The sequence below is a fragment of the Cydia amplana genome, chromosome 11 (genome assembly GCF_948474715.1).
Source record: "Cydia amplana chromosome 11, ilCydAmpl1.1, whole genome shotgun sequence".
NCBI lineage: Eukaryota > Metazoa > Arthropoda > Insecta > Lepidoptera > Tortricidae > Cydia > Cydia amplana.
The window spans coordinates 6,911,883-6,935,822 of record NC_086079.1 but is presented as its reverse complement, the minus strand read 5'-3'; the positions used below and the strand labels follow the sequence as shown (position 1 = coordinate 6,935,822).

At 36.6% G+C, this 23,940-nt stretch overlaps 1 protein-coding gene across 1 annotated transcript; it reads left to right on the top strand.

Moving 5' to 3' along the window:
• The first annotated feature begins 3,721 nt into the window (after nt 1-3,721).
• On the top strand, nt 3,722-23,940 carry LOC134652007 (uncharacterized). Its single transcript, XM_063507161.1, has 2 exons — nt 3,722-4,093; nt 23,315-23,940. The coding sequence occupies exons 1-2, from the start codon at nt 3,939-3,941 to the stop codon at nt 23,625-23,627; spliced, it is 468 nt and encodes a 155-aa protein (XP_063363231.1). The 5' UTR covers nt 3,722-3,938; the 3' UTR covers nt 23,628-23,940.

Sequence of the window (23,940 nt, the reverse complement as noted above, 5' to 3'; positions counted from 1 at the left end):
ATTTATGTTATTCTCAAAATAAATAGTTGTCAAGTTTATATTTAAAAATATGTTAACAATGTAGAAGCAGTAAGCCATACTTTTGAGATAAATTGACCAAATTAAGTAAATCTTTTTTTAACGACTTTTATCCTTTTAAAGAATTTATTGAATGTTATCATTCATATCGACGCAGTAGTCACATTACGAGGAATTTGCCAAAACCAAACCAAAACAAGTATATTTAAATTGGTTCAGTAAATATGTTTAAGGTATTTAACGCTAATGAGTTTAAGTACGTAATTTAATATAACTTGAATGTTTCCAGTTTTTAAAGTTTAAAATGCCTAATGCGGAAATTTCATTGAGTAATTGTAAAAAAATACATCTTACTTGGATTTCACCATTTAAGTAGAAATAGAATGTAGAGAATAAATTAACAACAAATTTTTTATTAAAAAAATTTTAAACAAAATGAGATGACTCACTGTGAAGTCTCCAAATACAGAATGAGTTGTTTTTATAGGTAGGTTAAAACTGAACCCAGATAAGCGGTGAGGGGCTACCACGAAAACCGAATTTCGCAAATTGCGGGCATTTTTCTCTGTCACTCTAATTACGCCTTCATTGGAGTAAAAGAGATAGATAACCGCAATTTGCGAAATTCGGTTTTCGCGGTAGTCCCTCTGAGTAATTTCGAGATACTATATTTAGTTAAAGGTAGGTACTTACACCATATGTTTTGGTGACAAATTATTTTATCAGATCCGTTTCAAGCGAATTAAATAACATGCACAAGTATTTTTAATAATTTGGTACAACATTAATTAGACGCGTTTCAATTAACTAGGTTTACATTTTTTGCGTGTATAAGTTATTAGCATAAACTCGTAGTTTTATTTATTTAATATTTAAATGAGGACGTTTAGGCTTGAAATAATAACTTTAAATTATTTCTACTTCGTAGGTACTAGATAGCTATGACGTAGTTGTTAATATTGAGTATTTTAATTAGGTAGGTAGGTTAATGGCGGGGCGTGCGTGGTGGCACAAAAACGTGATTTAATAATATTCTATTGTCTAGTTATAATTATTCACTTGGGCCCACTTGCATCATCGCGCTAACCCGGGGTTAAGCTGTTAAACCGTTAACCCAGTGTCAAATTGTACTGGTAACCATGGTAACTCCAAGTTTAACCGGTTAACCTCGGGTTAGTGGAATGGTGCAAGTGGGCCTTAAAATAGTTAAGTAAGTAGGCAAAATTGGAACCGGGATTTCCCGGTATTTTCGGTACTTTCGGGACTGCCTTCAAAAAACAGTTTTTATCTTAATATTCAGTAAAAAAAGCGTAAATCGACCAGGAATCTTTCTCTAAACATTGGCGCAATATAAAAAGTACCATAGTAAAGGTACCTATACTTCTTTTTTACGATAATATGTGTCTTTATATAAGCCACACAATCATTGCCTACATTAACTGTGATATGGACTGCCTCTGCGTACTATACTACTAAATAATATAATTTTAGTTTAATCCTAATCTACATGTCATTTTTACTATCTTGAAAATTTCTCTCTATTTTTTGCACGTATTTAGTATACAAATAATTAATTATTCGTTTTTTTATCGTTCAAATTACGCAATTTTATGTTGTCTGCATTGTCAAACCCATTGACTATTTTTATTTTGATTTCAATATTGTGGTCAGCCGTACAAGTATTAGAGTCAATCATAGATAGACAAAACATATTTCTTTAAAAAATATATTTCATGCTAAGTAACAGAAAACAGTCAAATATTTTACCGGGGTGCATTACATTTTTTATAATTACTTTTCATATATTATTTGATATATCGTTATTTTGAATAATGTAATAAATGGCATACTACCGCAATACCTAATTAACGATATACATCATGTTATTATTGGTATAATGGTCATAAGGTATATTTACACTTTGTCTAATATACATTGCCATAATTATTACATACTCTAAAGCATATTATTTGTTATAACAAGTGATATCACATAATTATTTGTGTGGCATAATAGTTGCATGACATAAATGGGTTAGGTTAGGTTAGAACTGCGACTCCGCATAAACGAATAACTAACTAGCAAAAGGAGGGTTAGGTTAGGTTAGAACTTTGACCCTCCGTAGAATAAAATACCTAGCTAAAAATCGTTTAGGTTAAGTTTGAACTGCGGCCATCGCAGACTTGAAAACCGTGAAAAAATTGGTTAGGTTGGGTTAGAACTGCGACCTCCCTAGAATAAAAACTTAAAAAGTTTGTAAAACTTTACGTTATCAAATAATGAAATATGACAAAAAATTTTATACAATATATGTATTTATATTTGATAAAATTGTATGAAGAATTACGTTATACAAAAATATATTATAACAAATGTCATTATAAAACATGTATTTATACTAATTAAAAATTATATTACAATTATATTATATCACAATATAACAAAGGAAACGTATAATAAAAATTACTTTTTAACGTATAATAATATATCAAATCGCGTTATAACAAATGTATGATAGTTTTTTTATAATTATATTAAGCATTACACACCCATTTTACCGGAAATGTTAGTCCCGAAAATCCCAAAAGTACCGGGATTTTAATTTTGAAATCCCGGTTCTTTGCTTGGCATTAAATCCCGGCAATTCCCGGTACTTTCGGTTCCGGTATTTCCTGGGAGCAAACCCTAGTAGGTACGTTATACAATATTATATTACTGATGGTCTGTCCCATAACGCAACACAGCTGTGTTGCTCATTCCCACATAGTAAAGTAGAAGTTCAAACATAGACAGACAGCTGTCTGTCTATGTTTGAACTTCTTACTACTTTACTATGTGGGAATGAGAATTCGATATACAATTGAATGAGTTTTCAAATATAACTTACGGTTGTTATAATGATGGGAAAGTGTGACAGTGTGACACACACACGTATTATCGGGAATATCGGGCATTTAGTCACAACATAATATATGTATATGTATATGTACCTACGATAGTTGGTCAAACAAAATTGTCAGTAAATAAGAACAAAAAAAACTATAATACATATCCTTTTCTTTTGGGTGCTAGTACTAGTGTAAGACAAAGACAGTATGATTCTCTCTGTCTATGTTTGAAATGAGACAGTCCTTTGACAAACTACATGTAATTGCAAAGATACATTTTGCATTTTGTAAGGATTCTAAAAGAGCGCTGGAATGGAGTTGACAACTGTCAAAGGTTTGAATAGATGGTACCAGCATTTAAGTTTAACCAGTCAGTCTTTAGTTTTATTCTTCTATGAGATATGGCTTAACGGGATAGCGTCCAGGCAGTAAAATTAAAAAAAAAAACAAGAATTTGAAACAATTCTAGGCATTGACAGGTAAAACCTATGCTGGCGCCATCTGTAAAAAACTTCAACCGGTCAACTCCATTGAAACCTACCCTAATCAATAAGGACTATTATTACCTACATCATTGCTCTGTTGCTTGCAATCAAACTGAGACCACTGATGAGTAAACTCACAGCTGCACTTGATCTGCAATTGAGACCAACGCATCGTTTTGTCAACCACAGATCAAAAAAAGAACGAGACGAGTCGAGTGGAGGGCTCGCGACTCGAGGGTCGCATTCCTCGGCAGAGATCGTATGAAACAAACACCGATACAACTGAGTCATCTTTCGTCACAGCCGCGGTAGTACTCTCATGGCCGCCAGTTCGGTTCGATTCCAGTTCGCGTGCACCGGCGACCGAGCACGGTCAAACCCATCGCTCCTCGGCACTCGCGCTGATAAGCCGGCATTCGGCAGTTCAATTTCACTCGACTCGCTCGAGTTTTCCGGACTACATTTACCAATTTGAATTTCGTATCGTGCGCGCCATACTCGAAACTGTCGGGTATTTTTTTCGAATTATACTTTTAAATAGTGACGGATGAGTGAGTTTTCGTTGTCTAAGCTGTGGGTGCGCGAGGAAGCCGCCATGGACAGCTGCTATAAGCTTTACACTTGGATCAACCACACGTTGCTGATGCTGCTGATCCAGATCTTCTGGAAGATGAGCCAGATATCGGACTATTTCAAAGAAAAGTAAGTACCCGCGCTCTTTCTCGGTATTGCCCCTTTATCAATGTCGATCCAACATTATCAAATGAATGTAATACTTACGACTATTCTATCCATATTCCTCATCATTGAGGATAACAAATAGTTTAATTATGCAAGTTAGGTAATGTTTTTTTATCTTAATTTTTATAGAGGTTTTCTTATCAATCTTATCTGAACAAGTAGGTAACAATAAAAATTATACCTAATCTCCTTTTTTAATTTTAATTTATAACCGAACAACCGCGATCATTATTCGGTTTAAAAAACGAGAATTTAGCGTGTAGGTATATGCGGTTGAGTTTGAATTTTTTTTCCCGGTTATCAAGTTAGGCATTATGATTAGCAATTTAAACCGATTGCGGCGAGATTGCAAGCGAAACCAGACCTTTTGCCATTAGTCACGTGGGCGAAAGTGTTCATTCCAAGAATAAACTTGTTCCTTAAGTAGAACCTCGATAAGTAGGCGTATGCTACTACAACTTCTGCCGACTACGAATGACAATAATTATTATCTGTCTATCCCTTGGCCAATCAGCTATCACCAACGCTTCTTTGTGATTTCATATTAAAGCTCAATACAATTCTGCGATCGGAGTCTGAATTCTTATACGAATAATTCCATTCATAAGTCATCATCATCATCTATTCATAAGTGACGTTTTTAAGTTTTTAGTGACGCGTGTCTGTCGTGTAGAAGCTACGAATAGTGTATTTTAATATAATTCATTTTCGATTACAGTGGTGAGAAGAGAGTGAGTAGATTGTGATTCTTATTGATCAATAGATCATAGCCTTCGAGCTCAGTCTAAATGCTAGGCTATATTTGAACGAACTAAAAATAAATTCTTATCCATCAATTCTGAGGGGCTACCGCGAAAACCGAAATTCGCAAATTGCGGGGATCTTTCTCTTTTACTCCAATGCAGGCGTAATTAGACTGACAGAGAAAAATAGCCGCAATTTACGATTTATTCGGTTTTCGCGATAGCTCCTCTGAGCGGCTTCGCCCGCTTGTCGGGTGTTATCTACGTGCAACAGACTAAACAAAGCGGGCATACAATGAGAGAGACATATTTTAATGACAGTGGCCTAGTGATCATTAATAAATTTCTATAGTTTATCAAAGGACTGTCTCATTTCAAACATAGACAGAGAGAATCATACAATCTTTGTCTTACACTAAATAGTACTGGCACCCAAAAGAAAAGGATGAGTATAGTTTTATATGTTCTTATTTACTGACAAATTGGTTTGACCAACTATACTTTATAATCCAACTAAAACAGTATCATCAGAGATACAAATCCTAGTTACAATCTAATGGGCTGACATTGACAAATATTCTTTTCTGTTGCTAGACCTGAAAATAGATTGGAACTGTCTGTTCCGTAGGCTTCAATATTTGTTTTCCTAGACGGATTGGTCGAGCGGTGCTTGGTTGTTGCTGATTACGGCGAGACAATCGATTTGTACATTCAAGAACATTCTTGCTTTTCGTAGATACTAGTTGACACTTTATGATTATGATCACACTTTTTCGGAGGTTTAAGCCTTTTTACCCTCAATAATAAAATAACCCTTTATAGCCCTTTGGGAGAGGGATATTTTATGAAATGAAAGTGCGGGGAAAAAGGACATTTTAACAAAATTGTTATTTTATAGAGTCAAATGGGCCCCCTGGGTTTACTGGCGTTGAGGACTAGCCTGTAGATCTTTAGTGTAATGAGAATTGTAAACGTTATGGCTGTAATTCTGACGAGTAGATATGCCTCCAGACTTTTGGCAAACCGACTGAACATTGATACTTATATGTATATGTTAAAGGTGGCTGCCCTACATACCTAAGATATCGGTTAATCTACGATCAATCGGGCAAACCGATCAATAGATTCACTTTTTCCCATTATCACAGTACAACAACTCAAAACAAATGATCTAACAATAGTAAATGAATGTGCAAGCCCATTGAACAATAGGTACACAATTCGTATAATGCTGGCGATTAGAATAATCGTCAAGATAAGATAAAACAGGCTTCAAGATAAAATACAAGATTTTTGGCATATTTTGTTCGACTAATATGCCTACATGATGCTACATAGCTTACGCTTTTGGTTCTTATCTGTATTAACATGCACGTTTTTACAACGTGCATACAATTTGTAAAACAACCGTAAATATGAATAATTATTACAATGAATGATGAATATAACTATGTTATAAAACCGAAGAGGAAATTATGATACAGTTAATTAGAAAGTACCTAGTTAAAGTAAGAATGAGCTGTATTATGAAGTCAACAATAAGGGGCAGCTAGGTAAACTTTAAATTTTGTACCTATAAATAAAATAAAACATCGCCGTTGTAAAATATAAAAATGTTAATGGTATAAAAACTAAGATAGAAATAGAAGGAGCAAGCAAATGCACTAAGAGTTATGTGGGCACATATCTACATTCTGTATCTGAATAAATGGACAAGAAAAGAGACTATTAGATATTAAATAATTTGACAGAATTACACGAAAACGTAGTATCTAGAGTCTATTCGGAAAGAGAAGAGTCGTGGAATGTATTGGGCCCCATACATTCCACGACTCTTCTCTTTCCGCACAGACTATCAATCGCCACTTTCCTAGGCAAGAAACAAGCGATAGAATGTCTAAAATGAACTTCCCGTTGGGTAATAACGAACAAATGAGCCGATACTGCTCAACTGGTATTTTTATGAGAGATTATTTTATAAATAAAATAAACTAGACGAACGAATGAACATGAACTACTCATTCAAAAGTTTCAAAACAGGTGGTATAATATTATCTAGTTAATAACTTAACATTTGCCTTCGTAGAATTTGCAAATTATACAAACATTAAATGTAGATGGTAGATGTTTACGCTCCGATGTCACATTTAACAAAACAAATGCCTAATTTGCGTGGCAGTTGAATAGATATGTTAATATAATAAACCGTATATTTTAGATGTTGGTTATGAAATGATGTTTTTAATCAAGATCTCGACATGGATTTACGTTGCAAATTATAAGAGAAACTTTAGTCAAGTTCAACGCCAAGATTCTTGCGATTCTGCTATTCTAGTTTCCTTCCGCGTAGGGACATTACTTCCTACTTTAGCTACCTTATAATAACATTGCATATGCTGGCATTTAATAGCACGCTATATGACGTATTGCTTCAATCGATAATCTATTATGCAAGTGGATGGACCTTAGCCGTGTCCCAATAATACGTGCGTGCGCGCAACTACCTCGTACTGACCTTTGTATCGCCACCAAAACAAGTAGCAAGTGTAATTGAACTTAATATCAAAATGCAAACGGATCATTATCCCTTGCCCGAATTGTTGGCAGAAGATCGGAATTAATGCTGTAAATGTAGTACTTTGCTCCTTTGTTTATTTTAAATCAGAATTTGGGACCGTTGCGTATAATAATTAAGGTGCTACACTACATATATGTATTACCTACGTCTGTAGTATTGTATTTGTGTGCAAAGTAAATTATCACCTTGCTCGCACTAGCCAATTCTGTTCGCATATGCTAAACATTAGTAAGCAAAGCAATGCAACATGACACTTAACAAGTTAACATGAAATGTCTCATGCAATACATCGGTCGCGCATCGATAAAATACTTATCAATAAACATTACGTAGGTAGTTAATTGAGTAGGATTAAGGGAACACAATACCCGAACAGAATTACAATAGTAGACCCACCAAAAACATTTTCATGTAAAATGTTGCCAAGACGAAACCATAAGGCTCGCACTGACAAAAAGTTATCAGATCTCTTGTAGAGCCAAGCTTCTAACTCTACAAGCCCTAACTTCACAAACTCTACACCTTAGTCAAAATATGTGGCTTGGCCGTTTCGCTACTGTCACATGGACGTAAGGTGAAAAATGTATTCATTATTCATTATTTTTTATAATACAATAGTTCTTGGAGTAACCAAACGGCCAAGCCACATATATTTTGACTAAGGTGTAGAGTTTGTGAAGTTAGGGCTTGTAGAGTTAGAAGCTTGGCTCTACAAGAGATCTGATAACTTTTTGTCAGTGCGAGCCTTATGGTTTCGTCTTGGCAACATTTTACATGAAAATGTTTTTGGTGGGATTTCACTTCTTTTTGTAAGTTGCTTCCATCCCCTAATTTAAAGGGTTGCGCATGTGATTTAAATACCTACTATTAAAAAACCTGAAATACGTACCTGGTGGCATCTTTTATACAATCTGCTTTTTACTGATTCCCCATACAAACTTCAACCCTCTTTTTCCCCTAACGCCTTTTTCCACCCCCTTTTCACCCTTACGGGACGATTTTGGGGTTGAAAACTATTCTATGCCATTTCCCATTACAAAAACTATCTACATACCAAATTTCAACTAAATCGGTTCAGCGGTTATTGATTTCCCATACAAAAGTCCACCCCCCTTTTCCCCCCCTTAGGGGCAAAAAATTTCAAGTTTTTGAATTTTTTTGTTGTTTGTGTACTAATACTATCTTACATACCAAATTTCAGCGTTCTAGGACTTCAGGAAGTACCCTAGAGGTTTTGATGATCAACAGTGAGTGAGTGAGTCAGTGACGAAATCGGGGTTTTTTTAGATATGAATAAAATCTAAAGTATAAGAGCTATGCAATTGAAATTTTTTATGTTTAATAAGTCCACTATTGACATCATATCCCGAGAATTTTGTTTATCTGGTATAATCCAAACCCAAGTTATGAGGGTTAAAAAAAACGACGAAGCGCTTCGAGAAAAGGTAGGTAGTGCCCTTGCGCTTCGCTTTGCTCGTCTTGGCGGGGGCACTACCGTGCCCCCAGATTCTGTGACAAGGGAGCAAAATTACATAATTTTACGGCGTGTATTCTGAGCCTGAGTGTGAATTGAATGCAGTGCTGAGCTATAAAATCAAATAAGTATAAATGATTGAATTAGGTGCCTAGTTGAAAATATTTTGCGTTCGATTCTAACTATATTTTTTTGCGTAGCACATGTGTAATAATTATATTAACGGCTTGGCTTAAAGTAATGAGAATTATTATTTTCAAAAACATCAATAAAAACTCAATTGCTATAGGTTTAAGGATTTTAATATGGTAAACTCAATCGTGTTTTATGTTTTAATTTAATATTATAATATATTGCAAAAGGTCCCGCATCTTCGATTTTTCTTAGCTTACTTTTCACCGTTAGCATCATACTTTGGATATGAAATAAAAAAATAAGCTAAACATAACGTGTTTGACTATTCGCAGGCATCGTGACTGCATTATAAAATCTCATATTAATGCGCACTCCGACACCGGTGTCGGCAATATCATGGCCGCCGTGACGTCACCAAAATGTATCAATTATTTGTATGTTCGCTGGCAAAGTGTGTGCCAATGTTTCTAGGCGACCGAGCGGTCAATTCACAACAGAAGATAATGTTTTTCTACGCCAGCACTTTTATTTGTCGATTAAATGACCGCCATTACCATAGTGAGATCGAAATCCATAAGAAGCTCTCTTCTATCTTATCTACAATAATTAGGTCTTAAAATTCGCCTTACTTTACAAAATTTAGGCCTTTGAATATTAAGAACCCTTATTATGTAGGTACAGTCAGCAACAGAAGTTGCTAAGCGAGCGAGGTGTTAAGACGAAACAGGAGCTGAGATTTAAATATTTTAGGTAAATATACCCGTCTCGCTAACGGAAGCGGCTCGTAAAACTAGTGCGATAAGGACAAGGCGAAAAATCCTGCGTAAAAATCTCAAAAATCGAGGTTTCGTACTCGACTGTTTCCTCCTCCAAAACTTAACCAATCGTAACCAAATTTGGAAATCTAAATGATTATGACATTATCTGTGTCGGACCGTTTTGCTTTTTTGGCTAATTAATATCAGTTTTGAATACCACGCCTCTCATTGCGGCATAGTCAATTAGGCCATTTTAGCCATTTTTGAAGGGCTCTAGCGCCTTAAAAAACTAAAATATCAAAAAAAGCAAAACGGTCTGACACAGATATTGACAATATTAACCGGTGTTGAAAAAATCATTGCTCTAGCTTTAAAACCCACGGAAATAATTGCGAGAGTACGGGATGTTAAAAAGCGTCTTCTATGTGGACGTCTTCGCGTATAAATAATAGGTAGTTCTTATTAATACTGATGGGCAAATGCCTCTCTTAGTGTAAGGCCTGAGTGGACGCTCGAAGCGGAGCGTTCGGCAGGGCGTGCAGCGTGGCGTCGGGCTCACAAGTGATTTGAGCAGCGTGCACTAAGGCCGCTACTATACGCTTGCATTTGTTTAACATGCACGCCGCACGCCCCGCCCCGCTGCACGCCCAACTCGAGCGTCCACTCAGGCCTTACACTTATACTTCCACGCAACTCTGTTCTACATTTGGCCACTCTACTCAACAAGTCAAAAGACAGCCGCTCTAATGGTTGCCACAATGTTAGGCTCTTTAAAAGCTCACTAATGAAAGTAATGAACTCCTAACTCTTACAGCCTTCACCAGAGCGTCGGTCCAATCTGTGCGAGGCCTATGAGCCTTAGCAAGTAGGACGCATTGGTACTCATATACTTATTGATTTGAAATTACGTTTGGATTAGATTTATCTAAAACAGAATGTGGCCTCGTGTGTCGTTGATCTGTCCAAAGTACAATTTGAGTTAGTTTACATTAGGTTATGAAATAATGTATATTGATACTAAATATACACGGTTAGTGTTTGATATAATGTTAATTAAGCATTATTGACACGCGACTGATTGGACTTTAGCTGTATCAGAGACTAGTTAGTTATTTTCTTATATATTAATAGGAGCTTTTAATTCTGCTTATTATTAATATTAGCTATCCGTCGGATAGCTTACGTTGTGTCTACTGGTTTTGTGCATGGCTACATTATTAGTTACTTGACAGTTGACGTACTTTATGTCATTTAGTACGAAAAATATTCCCAAAAAAATTTTTCTTCAAGACATCGTTGTCGTGTGTCGATGTCCGATGACGTGTCATCTCTTTTCGTTTCTACATCACCACGCACAAAGCTAATGTAGAGAAAAAAAAAATGAGATTCAAACCTCCCGAAAGGTGGACCAAGCAAACTTTGCATGACATTTGCAATATCATCATTAATGTTAAATTAGCCTAAACGGACTCCACGCAACGGGTTGTAGTAGTATAGTAAGTAGTAGTTGAAAGCGTTCAAGAATAACGAAAATTTGTAGATTGACGGTTTTCATTTTTTACTCGTCTTCCGCTGTATGTAGGTAATAGATATGAGCGCCGATTGGCATTTAGTCGGCGGCGGCGCGCCGGTCAAAATTGGTCGGCGGCGGCGGCGAATCGGCGGCGTGGCCTTGAAACACCTTCGATTAAATGAAAAAAGAATTCAAATCAAACTTTTACCAAAAAAACATGTTTTTGCTGTAAGAAAGTTATGAAATAAATGCATTTTTTATTTTCAAGGATAATTTATTGAATAATGGTATGAAAAAAAATGATATCGTATAAACTGTGGATAAAACAAAGATTGAGCTGCGAGAGAGCAAAGCTTGAAATTTGAACAGTGGCCAAGTTTAATTGAGACCCGATTCCGACACCCTTCCGTGCGAAGCCAACGGCCGGACATTTGGACGTGGAAACGCTTAATATCTCAAAATTAACCCCATTTTATACCCTTTAAAGACGTTTAACCATGCTTGCAATGGTTCAATTCGCGGTAAATGACGGACGGTTAGCTGGCAAAATTAGTTATGCATTGGATCGGTAATCCAAAGATGTGGGTTCGAGTCTCACGTTAGCCAGAGTTGATCACAGTTAATTTTTTCATTGTGATTGACATATGTCTAGTGTATACATATATACAAATTGTAATGTGGAACGTTCCACAATAAAAGCATATTAATTTCGTTTCCCCAAGACTAGTAGCGCGGTTACTAGACAGATAAGTTTGCATTTGCCTTCGATATTTTTGAATTATATTTTGAATTATATGGGCCTAAAATACCTTTTGAATGTCTATAAACTATTCGAAGTGGCGCCGTTAATGATCTAAACTCGATTAAAAATATATTATCTGATTCCGAAAGTAGTAGTAACTACCAAGGTCACGCCGATGCCACGCCGATAGCGCAGCATCGGCGGCGGCGGCGCGAAAATTTTGTCGGCGGCGGCGGCGCGCCGGCGCGGCGCTCATATCTAATACCTATACCTACATATGTGACGTTATCTATGAAAAGGGACCTTATTGTCGATAGCGCTTACGCCGTTATTAACGAGGCTCTGATATAAATACAATGCCGCGCGACGCTGTGCGGCGTAAGCGCCATCGACAATAAGGTCCCTTTTCATAGATAATGCCCCATATTATGATTATTTATTATGAATAAAACGTATGGCGGCAACTAGGTTCGTGTGACTCTTAAACTATAAAAATTACAAATATCGTCATATCACCCACCTTATAAAACATCATCCATCGCATGTTCAATCGTCACTGTCTCTCCTTTACAGTGCAATACTACTAGGCATATTTTATTTAAGTGCCAGTTTGTATCATAACATAACATAGCACTCATAATTATACTCGAGTCTAGTCTATAAATAATTTTCACTTGCACCTGTATACTCTTACACATGCAGTAGATGTTTATATAGCATAGGTAATTACTGATTAGGTACCATTTTATTATAGGGCACGTACTTCCTTTAATAGCCTTTAGATATGAGCGCCGCGCCGGCGCGCCGCCGCCGCCGACAAAATTTTCGCGCCGCCGCCGCCGACGCTGCGCTATCGGCGTGGCATCGGCGTGACCTTGGTAGTTACTACTACTTTCGGAATCAGATAATATATTTTTAATCGAGTTTAGATCATTAACGGCGCCACTTCGAATAGTTTATAGGCATTTAAAAGGTATTTTAGGCCCGTATAATTCAAAAATATCGAAGGCAAATGCAAACTTATCTGTCTAGTAACCGCGCTACTAGTCTTGGGTAAACGAAATTATTTAATATCAATTTTAACATCAATATGCTTGTAATAAACATACTGATTTCCTTCCATTTTTATTGTGGAACGTTCTACATTACAATTTATAGATTGTATATATACACTAGACATATGTCAATCACAATGAAAAAATTAACTGTGATCAACTCTGGCTAACGTGAGACTCGAACCCACACCTTTGGATTACCGATCCAACGCATAACTAATTTTCCGTCCGTCATTTACCGCGAATTTAACCATTGCAAGTATGGTTAAACGTTTTTAAAAGATATAAAATGGGGTTAATTTTGAGATATTAAGCGTTTCCACGTCCAAATGTCCGGCCGTTGGCTTCGCACGGAAGGGCGTCGGAATCGGGTCTCAATTAAACTTGGCCACTGTTCAAATTTCAAGCTTTGCTCTCTCGCAGCTCAATCTTTGGCCTTGCATCGTTCGCATGGAATTAAGCCGCTATCTGAACCTGCAAGTTTTTGGCCCTGTTTGGAGCTCAACTTTCGGCCTGTTTTAAAACGCTTGAGCATTGGTCCTTATCCGATCTTAGCTCCATTGCAGCTCGGCCTTTGGCGTCGCACGAATGCGCCCGCAGGAAAGCTCCAGATCTTTAACACTATGGCTTCATTCTTTATCGGCCTGCGCCCTCGCTCTGCTCTCTTGCAGCTCGGCCTCGCACAGAAGCGCGCCGCAATCGGCGCTCCAGGCGTTCGGCCGTCAGCCAAGCTTACACTTGGCGTTCGATTCTTAGCTGTATGCTTACCTGCAGCTCATCTTCTGGCCTCGCATTGGGAGGCGTCGAAATCAAGTCTTCGGTGTTACATGCAGCTCGGCGTTGGGCCTCACTTTTTGACATAAATCGGTTTTGTTGAATCGATATAGGTTAATGACGGAGCTCGATTTTCTTTGGACTGTCGACAAGACGTTTCCCTGATACAGTCAATCCGCAATTTTTAACATAGCACAAAAGATAAGGGCCTCGCTAAGATCTTCCGGCCAGAGCCTCGCCAAGATTAAGACCGCCTCTGATGCCGCGCGATACCGCTTATCCACAGTTTATACGATATCAATTTTTTTCGTACCATTATTCAATAAATTATCCTTGAAAATAAAAAATGCATTTATTTCATAACATTCTTACAGCAAAACATGTTTTTTCGGTAAATTTTTGGTTTGAATTCCTTTTTCATTAATCGAAGGTGTTTCAAGGCCACGCCGCCGATTCGCCGCCGCCGCCGACCAATTTTAACCGGCGCGCCGCCGCCGGCTAAATGCCTATCGGCGCTCATATCTAATAGCCTTCATTTTGCCAGCAAAGACAATTATTGTTATTCTTAATTGTAATTTTATTAGACGTACATACCTACTACCTACCTGTACTTAATAGACTTGTACTTTATTCCGCATGAAAAAAGTTCTAAACGTATAAATATAAGAGTATATAAGAATTAATTGCCAAATTTAATAGTTCTAGGTCAACGGGAAGTATCCTATACATTTTGATTCCCTTCCTCATAATTGGTTCTTAAAATTCTCGGGTCTTTTTTTACAAAACTCGACTACGTCTCGTTTTGTAACTTCGACCCTTGAATTTTAAGAACCCTTATTATATCACTGTTGCATAAACTACTATTTTTGCGGCATAAACGGCCGTATCTTTATTTTTATTATTTTACAGCTTCAAGAGACCATAGACCTGAGCATATGTTCTTAATTTCAACTCGATATCTCCACGCGTTCGCGAGATAAAGGGTCCTTACAGACAGACGGACGAACGGACAGACGGACAACAAAGTGATCCTATAAGGGTTCCGTTTTTTCTTTTTGAGGTACGGAACTCTAAAAAACCTCGGGAAATCGTATGAAAAAAAACCGGCCAAGTGCGAGTCGGACTCGCGCACGGAGGGTTCCGCACCATCAAAAAAAATTGAGCAAAAAAATCGTGTTTGTTGTATGGGAGCCCCCCTTAAATATTTATTTTATTTTATTTTTAGTACTTGTTGTTATAGCGGCAACAGAGATACATAATTTGTGAAAATTTCAAGCTAGCTATCGCGGTTCATGAGATACAGCCTGGTGACAGACGGACTGACGGACGGACGGACGGACAGCGAAGTCTTAGTATAATAATAGGGTCCCGTTTTTTACCCTTTGGGTACGGAACCCTAAAAATGTAGGTATTGAACCTAGTCGCAGAAGCCAGCGGGTGTGGGGTGTTAATAAATATTGTTGACTGCACCTAAGTTGAATGCGACCGCGTTCCATGCCGACATGAAACAAAGCACCACTGATAAAGATCTCCCATCGGCACAAAACAAGCATAAAAAACGTTTCACGTTAACACGTATTGTGTTCGAATTCTAAAAATAATGTAGGTACTGTCTCGCTATGTTTTTTCAAAGGCACGTGTGTGGACTGTGGACATGGGTGCGAATCGCACCATGCGATTTACATCTGATTGAGAGTGCAGTGTTGTTACCAATATACTTAGCCCCTGAAACGATATCTGCCCTCCTGCGAGCCCTGGAGGTCGTAAGAATGTTTTTATAAATGAAGAAAACCTTCAGATTTTGTTGTATTATCACCATGCCTGTGTCAACTCGGGGCGCGAACACTTAAAAAGTGATGGTAAGTAGTACTAGTATTAAAGTTTTTTACCTTAGGAGCCTCGATATAAGACATGTCTAAGTAATTGATGTTACGGCGATGTGTTGTTCAATATGTATGATATTGAACCTGTTTACAGTAAGTAATACGGGATTTCCAATAAGCAAATGCATAAATATACGTCACTAAACTAATAATAAACATCAATTACTATTCGTGCCCCGAGTTAGCACATTATCACGAAAGCTGGGAATAAAGAGGGCATCATATATGGATCTTATCATATATGTTAAGAAACTAGTACCTATAAAGTGCTCTGATTTGTCTATGGTTTGTTATTTTTGTTTATTTTTTTCAGTGGTCATATGCATTTAAGATCCGTGTGTGAGGGCTATACGCGGAATCAAATCATTCCTATAAGGCAATAAAGATATAAATAGGCCTCGAGGCTAATAGGGTTATCTAGCGCGTGTCTTCCTGATGACGATAGGTCTATTCTTCTTATCTATATTTCACTGTCATCATTCGCTTGCCCATATCCCATTAATGTGGGGTCGACGCAGCATGTCTTTTTCTTCCATACCTCCCTCTCCCCCGTCATCTCATCATTCACTCGCGTTCCTTTCATATCATCTCTCACACAGTCCATCCAACTTTTCCTCGGTTTTCCTCTCCCGTTACTTACTGGCCTCCACATTCATTCGTAATACCTTTCTTGTCACATGACTTTCATCCCTCCGCATCACATGCCCGTACCACGCTGGACGATTCGCTCTATATTTCGCCGTATTTGTAATATTCGTGGTGCATCTAGAATCTTTACTTTAGAACCAGTATCCAGCAGTTTTTGTGTCACCCCCCTCACGTCTCGTCAGGCCTCAAGTAGGTATTTTATTCCGCAATACATATAAAATTTTGTGGTTGGAAAATTAAAAGAAAATCCCAGTTGGTATAATAGTGTAACTAGTAGAAAAGGAAAACACATATGCAAAGCAATATTTACGCAAGTGTGTATGAGGTTAGTCTGGTATTTTTATGATGATTAAATGAAAAACTGAACGGCAGATATTTTTAGTGCTCTGCGTTGAAAAATGACGTGAGATTTAACAAATACCGCTTGTTGTTTTACATTTCTAAATTTTTTTATAGAAGATTTTGTAACTACATAGAACATATTGACATGATTCACGATGAGTAGGTACCTTGTTAGGACTAAAAACATTATAGTATCTAGTAACCTGGTCAAACATATTTTAGAAAAATATTACTTCTGTGGACAATAAATACAATAAAAGCTAAGGACCCTGTGGGCTCAGCACGGTTCCATTTTTATCGACTATCACTATGCCCGTCACTTTCGCACTTACATACTTGTTAGAACGTGACAGGCATGGTGATAAACGATAAAAATGCTACCGTGCTACTAGGGCTGGTAAACATATATCACGTTTTTCTTATTTGACTTACTGAAAAAAATTGTCCCGCCTCTAAGAGTGCAGGTTACAAATTAGCTTTGAAAGACGCGAATGAGTTAAACATACAATAAAATCTGTATGTTAGGTCATACAGACCCGACCCGACTTATTACGGCCGATTACTAGGAACGCGACATCTCCCGATAACTTAAATAGTGTCATCTGAGAAAATAGCGAATTTTCCCAGACCAGCCTTTGTCTAGACTAAACACGTGCAGTGATTATGTGTTGTCAGATAATGTTATGATAACGTTTAATTAAATGATCTTATAACTTAAGTTAGTTTTTATTTATTTCATTGGGATAATTGCCGGATGTGACATCAGACTTTAATTTACGTATATGTATATCATTTTAACCCCCGATGAAATAAGAAGAGTGTTAATAAATTATTATCATCATCATCATCGTCGTCACGAGTATCATTGTGTCTTTGTGTCATCGTAGTTCAGGTAGCTCTCCAACGGAACCATCGAATTGACCGTAGTTTTTTTTAACTGTATAACGTTAAAACTCACAGTTTTTAAGGACGTCTGACTTTAAGATTAGGTATTTTAAGTTTTATAATGCATGTAGTTTAGTTTTATTGTTTAGTTTGTATTTTTATGTCCCAATAAAAAATGGAAATTCAAGTATTACTTTCCTATACAAACTTAGATAATATTTCAGATTGTTATTACATTATTATGAAACTGATAAATGATGTTACAATACAATATTGCATATCGTTATCCTAATCTTACTGCGAATTATCGATAACAGCGGCTGCGCACGTATGACCCTACATTTCTTTTTTAATAATAAGCAAATGGCTATTGTTACTGATTTAAACTTTCCTGTGGTTAATAGATTACTATTAATTAAATATCGAGTAATCATGGGTAATTAAGTGCCTATTAGGTAGGCTACCTTCATTACTTAGGTTAACTAACTTAATATCCTCTTTCCCTCCTTCAACGTTTATCCCTAACAACCTAATTTTGGTAGCAGTGGTAATGACATTCCTCCAAAAAATATATACTTTAGATGCCGATCTAATCGTGCCTAGCTTGAATAATGTCAAATATCTGGGAGACCGAGCTTTGCTCGGAAAACATATGAAAACTCAAAAAGACGCGTTATTACAAAGATAAAACCTAGCTAGATCGATTTTTCGTCCCCAAAAACCCCCACATAGCAAATTTCATCGAAATCGTTAGAGCCGTTTCCGAGATCCCCAAAATATATAGGTATATAAATAAATAAATATACAAGAATTGCTCGTTTAAAGGTATAAGATAAGATAAGATTCATACTAATTTAGTTTAAAATTAATAATTTGTCGCGAATTGAGGCATATTTAATCGACGTTGTGAAGTACAACGTTTTTCGCATTGACATATTATCATGCCGCGATCAGAAAGGGATTAGAAATAACAGATTTCCATACACTTACGTCAAAATCAATATGGATTGACAGCTATCTCAATCCCTTTCTAATCGCGATTCAGTAATAGTAATCTAGGGACTGGCTTTCCGGGCAATAATAATGAGGCATGACAGGGGCCAGTACAGCGGTGTGAATTCGCTTCAACGCGATTGGTTGATGAGTTCGCATCACGCGCGCGATTGGTTGACAAGTTCGCATTACGCGCGCTATTGGTCGTAACTAGTTGCGTTAGACTGCACAATTGGCTGGAATTCGTGAGTAACACCGCTGAACTAGTACCATTTTTAGTGCCCCATTAGCCCGTCCTTAGATATTATACGTCAATGGTTTTTCGAATGAGAAAATTAAATATTTTCGGTTCGATATATCTTTAGCTTACTGAAAGATTGAATAAAACTTTAGACAAAATAACTGAACCAATCTAATTAAAAGTAATTTATTACTGCCACATTAATGTATTTAATTAAATTCTCCTCATCGTTCCATTTGGCACGTATACGCGTAATATCTTAGTTATAAGGACGTTTATTACACTTATTTACGCCCACACATTACTACATCTTGAAATAGCCCTCACGTCATCAAACGTTTGAGTAGGGAAATAACAAAGTTATAAGATTGTTTAGTTGTTGAACTTGTGTTGAATAAGTTGAGTAAACTACTCAATGAATGGCCCTTAGAAGTAGTTACAGACATTGTCTCATATTTATTATGTATAAAAGTCTGCATTTAGTTTTGTTTTTAGGCAAAAGGTCATTGCTATGCCTCATTCAATTTTAAATGTAGGTAGCGCCTTATCCACTACCTAAGAAGAATAAGTAATATTTTACTCGAAACTTACTCGAAACCGGCATAAATGTGTATGTGTGTGTGTGTGTGTGTGTGTCTGTTTGTATATGTTCCTTTATAGAATTAGTTATGAATTATTAGTTACCATTTAAATAGACACATTTTATCTTTTTATCTAAATCGGCCAGACATTGGATAGATACACACAGGCCTTTTTATAATAAATACCATTTAATGATAAGGTAATTAAATCTAGCCTCAAAATTCCACCGTAATCTCTTTTTTAAAAGAAGGTTAATCATGCGTGCCTTTGATATTTATCTAAGTTTAGATTTTATTTGTTATTTTTCCCTTGAATTGATACCACATATTTTGGTATCGTGTGGAGGAATGTAGATATTTATGAAATTTGTAAAATTTCATGACCGCTGTGAAAAAACCCTACTGTGACCAAATATCAAATATCAACATTTATTCAGCAAATAGGCCATAAGGGCACTTTTACACGTCAATATGGAATTTAAATACAGCAAAAAAAACACATCAACAATTATAAAATACAACTAAGCCGTAAATATCAAATATCAATGACATTTTCCCAAAAAAATATACAAAGCGATTTCCAACTGAAGCATTATGGCATTGCAAATTATTTATTACAAACTACCTAACAAATTGTATATTAAAGGAAAAAGTTTTATAGGAAAAAGTTTAAGATAAAATTTGGAGTACTGGTATTGCTCGCAGACGTATCTGGGGTCTACCGCGAAATACGATGTTCGAAAATTGCAGCATTTTTCTCTGTCATCGTAATTATGTCTTTATTGGAGTAAAAGAGAAAAATCCCCGCAATTTGCTTGTTAAAAAATTTAACTACCTAACAGTTTGCTTGAAAATAGTTTACAGCATCGTTTCCGCTGATAGGAATGCAAAAGTGTAGTAGATATGAATAGCTATTAGACGAAATTCCGCAGCTCGATAGGAAACATGTTGCCCGACTTTGTTTATTTATTCCTCACATCCGCAACCGTCGGTATTTTAATAGTTGAACGTGCTGAAAGAGTGTTTCTTATACAAACACTTGTCAAATAAAGATATGAGGTGGCGCCAGGAAATTAGAAGGGAACAAAGGATACGGCCCGCCGCGCAAAACATGCTTCGGAAGATTGGCCATCGTGCGGGTTTTTACGTTTTATCTCACTTATTACTTAGGTATACTCTGGAAATATATTTCTGTTTAAGTTGAAAATTTCGGTCGTCAGATCCCTCGGTTATATCACAAGCTATTTTATGTATAGGTACTCGTACAGGGTAACTATATAAAACTGAATATAAATGAAAATTAGACGTGTTTTCGTGTTATATCAAGACAACTTAACGTTTTAAGGTTTTGGTTGGAGTCTGCCATTGCTAATGTAGCCTAGTTTCCTTGTGTTTTGCATGAAAATTGAATGTAAAATTCAGTATAAAAACTTAGAAATTTACGTTAGCCCCGTCTGATGAAAATATAATCGTGAGATCGTGACGTCTTCATTCACCTTTAACGTTTACTAAACCGCTGCTAGCCAGGTAGCTATAGCTAAGGGGTAAGGGTAAGGTGTGGCAACTCGAGGTCGTGGGTTCAAATACTTCAAATCCCTAATTGGTATGAGTTTCTCGCGACTTAGGTAAGAAATCTTTTGTGATTTACAAGTTCCTTTGTGATAAAGATAAAAATATCGTGAAAATACCCCTATAAACTGTGAAGTCTGTGAAGAAATTCAAAGGGTGCGAAGTTCACAATCCTAAAGTCATGCAGCATGATGGCTGTAGTCCTTGTAAAATGAAAGGAGCATTAAGTCCAGCAGTGGGATATAAGCTAGTCTAGTACTACAGCTCCTATTCTAAACTGTAGAGTTTTTCGGGTTATGTAGCCAAAATATCAGAAACGGAATCCAGTGTCGTCATGTCCGTATCTGTAATGTCTCAGCCGTTTTACTCGGAAAATACAAGTTATTTTTGTTTAACAAAGACACAAAAGAGTCGTAACCTCGTACTATTACAATGATCAGTAATTAAATAAACTTAAGTCTTTCGCAATATTTAATCACGGCGGGTCGATGGTCTACGTAAAGGAAAATTTATATAAGTCGCAACACAGATAACTATTCTTGTGCAACTATTTACAGACTGATAACAAATATAATAATGATGATCTATTTATAAATGATGGAACTGAAATGGGATGGTCGACGTCAGTCATCTAATTCTGTCTACACTTGGTATTTGGAATGAACTAGTTTAATGTTTGAAGTGTTATCATGTTGGCATTGAAAGGATGTCTGTTCCTAGCGCTGTTAGGTATTGGGGCACCTGTTTTAACGGGGACGAGAAACCTACCTGCTAGCTATAGTCAGTTACATTATATTGAGCAAGAATCGATCGATCGATCGAATGAGAACAAAGGGGATGCGTGCCTATTTTAGTCGTTGATGGCCGTAATCACTGTCGTTTTTGTATTTTTGACACTCATACATTTTCAATAAGTAACTCAAGCTATAACAGGTTATCTTGATTATTTTTACAGAGTTAAAGAATTTATTTAATTTAAACAAATAGATATTCATCCGCCCTGATATAACTGTGTGGGAGACGATAATTGCATAATTGGGATAAACAACCGAACTAGAATAACTCTGGCATACATTTATGAAGAAAAAATATATGCAACGCCGACCCGAAGTGACAGTAGTAAGGACAAACAAATGATTAATGAATGGGATACAGACAAGAAAATTATTTAAATAGAGATGAGTTGACCAAGGAATCGTTTTAGCATTGCACATGACCTCGTCAGGATTTGCAATTAATTGGCAGTAATGCAACGCCATGACCAGCACATTATTTAATGGCTATTTTATTGACACTGTGACCGTCGCTAACAATCAAAACAACCATTTACCTACAAGTCATTATTATTGTACTTTACAATTATCTTATTATTACAAGGTATACCCTTGAACTGTTCTTTATCATCGGAAGGCGCCGGGAACGATTCCGATGCTATCAAAGGACGAATGGAGGGTTAAAACGAGTAGTTTCAAAATATGTATACATTTTTTTACCTTATTACAAAGTAATAAAATGCAAAAGAATATCACGAAGAATATATAAAGAATATCAAGAACATAATAAAACGTTAAGAGTTATTTTCGGTGCAAGGATTTTATCGTCGCTTCAAATAAATGAGGTTTATTTTAAGCCGCGTGCATGTTTAATTTTAAACAGTAGTTACTTATACTATTCAGGTTTGTTTGTACATGTGTCTGATGTTTCAGGAAATTGGCAATTACCTATACTATATCCGATGAATTCAGATGAAAGTGACTGAAGTAATTAATATTGAATGTGTTGGTGCAGTTTACAGCCAAATTAAATAGGGCCCCGTTCCGTTCATTCAACTAATTGGTTACCATTTGTCTTCCTTCTGTTCCTCGTATAATTAGTTGAAAATTGTTGTAGATTATACCTACTGGAATGGCCGTCACGTAATACTTGTCACTTTGGATTTGAACGGATTTCTCCACGTGTAGGGTAATTTTTAGCTCGACTTCGTAAACGACGTAAACAATGAGTCAATGACACAATTATACTACCTACTACTATTGGATTTAACCATAAATAAAATGGTGTAAGATAGTTATACCTACTGCATTAAGTTTTCCTTAGTAAAATCCCTTAACTCTAGGTACCTCATTTAGGTAACTTCTATAGAAACAGCTTCTGGTGGCTAAGCGGAAGGGATCATTATTTTTTTACAGATTTACTTATTTTCATTCGCGGTTATAATATTAAATTCTGTATCTACACAACAATAACATTACTTTTCTTTATTTCCAGGTCCGTAGAAGACTCGAAGAAAGAAACAATATTCACAGTCGCACCGCTCACAAAGGAGTCCAAATTCAGACGGCACATAAGGTCCATGTCGGACGTCCAGAGTAGCACACCCTACAAACTAGCCTTCAGGTCAAGACAGGGCAGCACGCACACGCTCATGTACGATTCCGACACGAGAGCGAGACGGATCCGGTCCTACAACCTCCACAAACAACAGGAGTCCTCCGATTCTAGCGACTACGTGGAACCGAGAAAACTCCGAAGCATAGAACACAACATACTTAAGCACACAGATTCCATGAGAATCCTATAGGATCTGATTTATTTTACTTTGAGGCTGTACCGTCTAGTTACACTAGATCGGGATCATGTCGGACTTGGTACTGTGTTCTATAGGACCGGATAGTTGTGCCGCACAAAACGAGGGGGGACCGGCGTGATCTATGGAATAGACTATTGTGATTCCTTTTATGAGACTGTGATGAGGTAGAATATTTAGTTTTTAGTTAAGTCACTAAGGATAAGTATTCTAATGGAATACCAATAATGTGATTTAGGGAGTACGATAGTAATACCATTTTTTTATGATGATAATTATGTTTAAGGATGGTGTTAAAAAATGAATA

Excerpts from the sequence above, each read along its gene's own strand:
- LOC134652007 (XM_063507161.1), top strand. The coding sequence starts at position 3,939 with ATGAGTGAGTTTTCGTTGTCTAAGCTGTGGGTGCGCGAGGAAGCCGCC. Across the intron at positions 4,094-23,314 it reads TCGGACTATTTCAAAGAAAA|GTCCGTAGAAGACTCGAAGA; the intron begins GTAAGTACCCGC and ends CTTTATTTCCAG.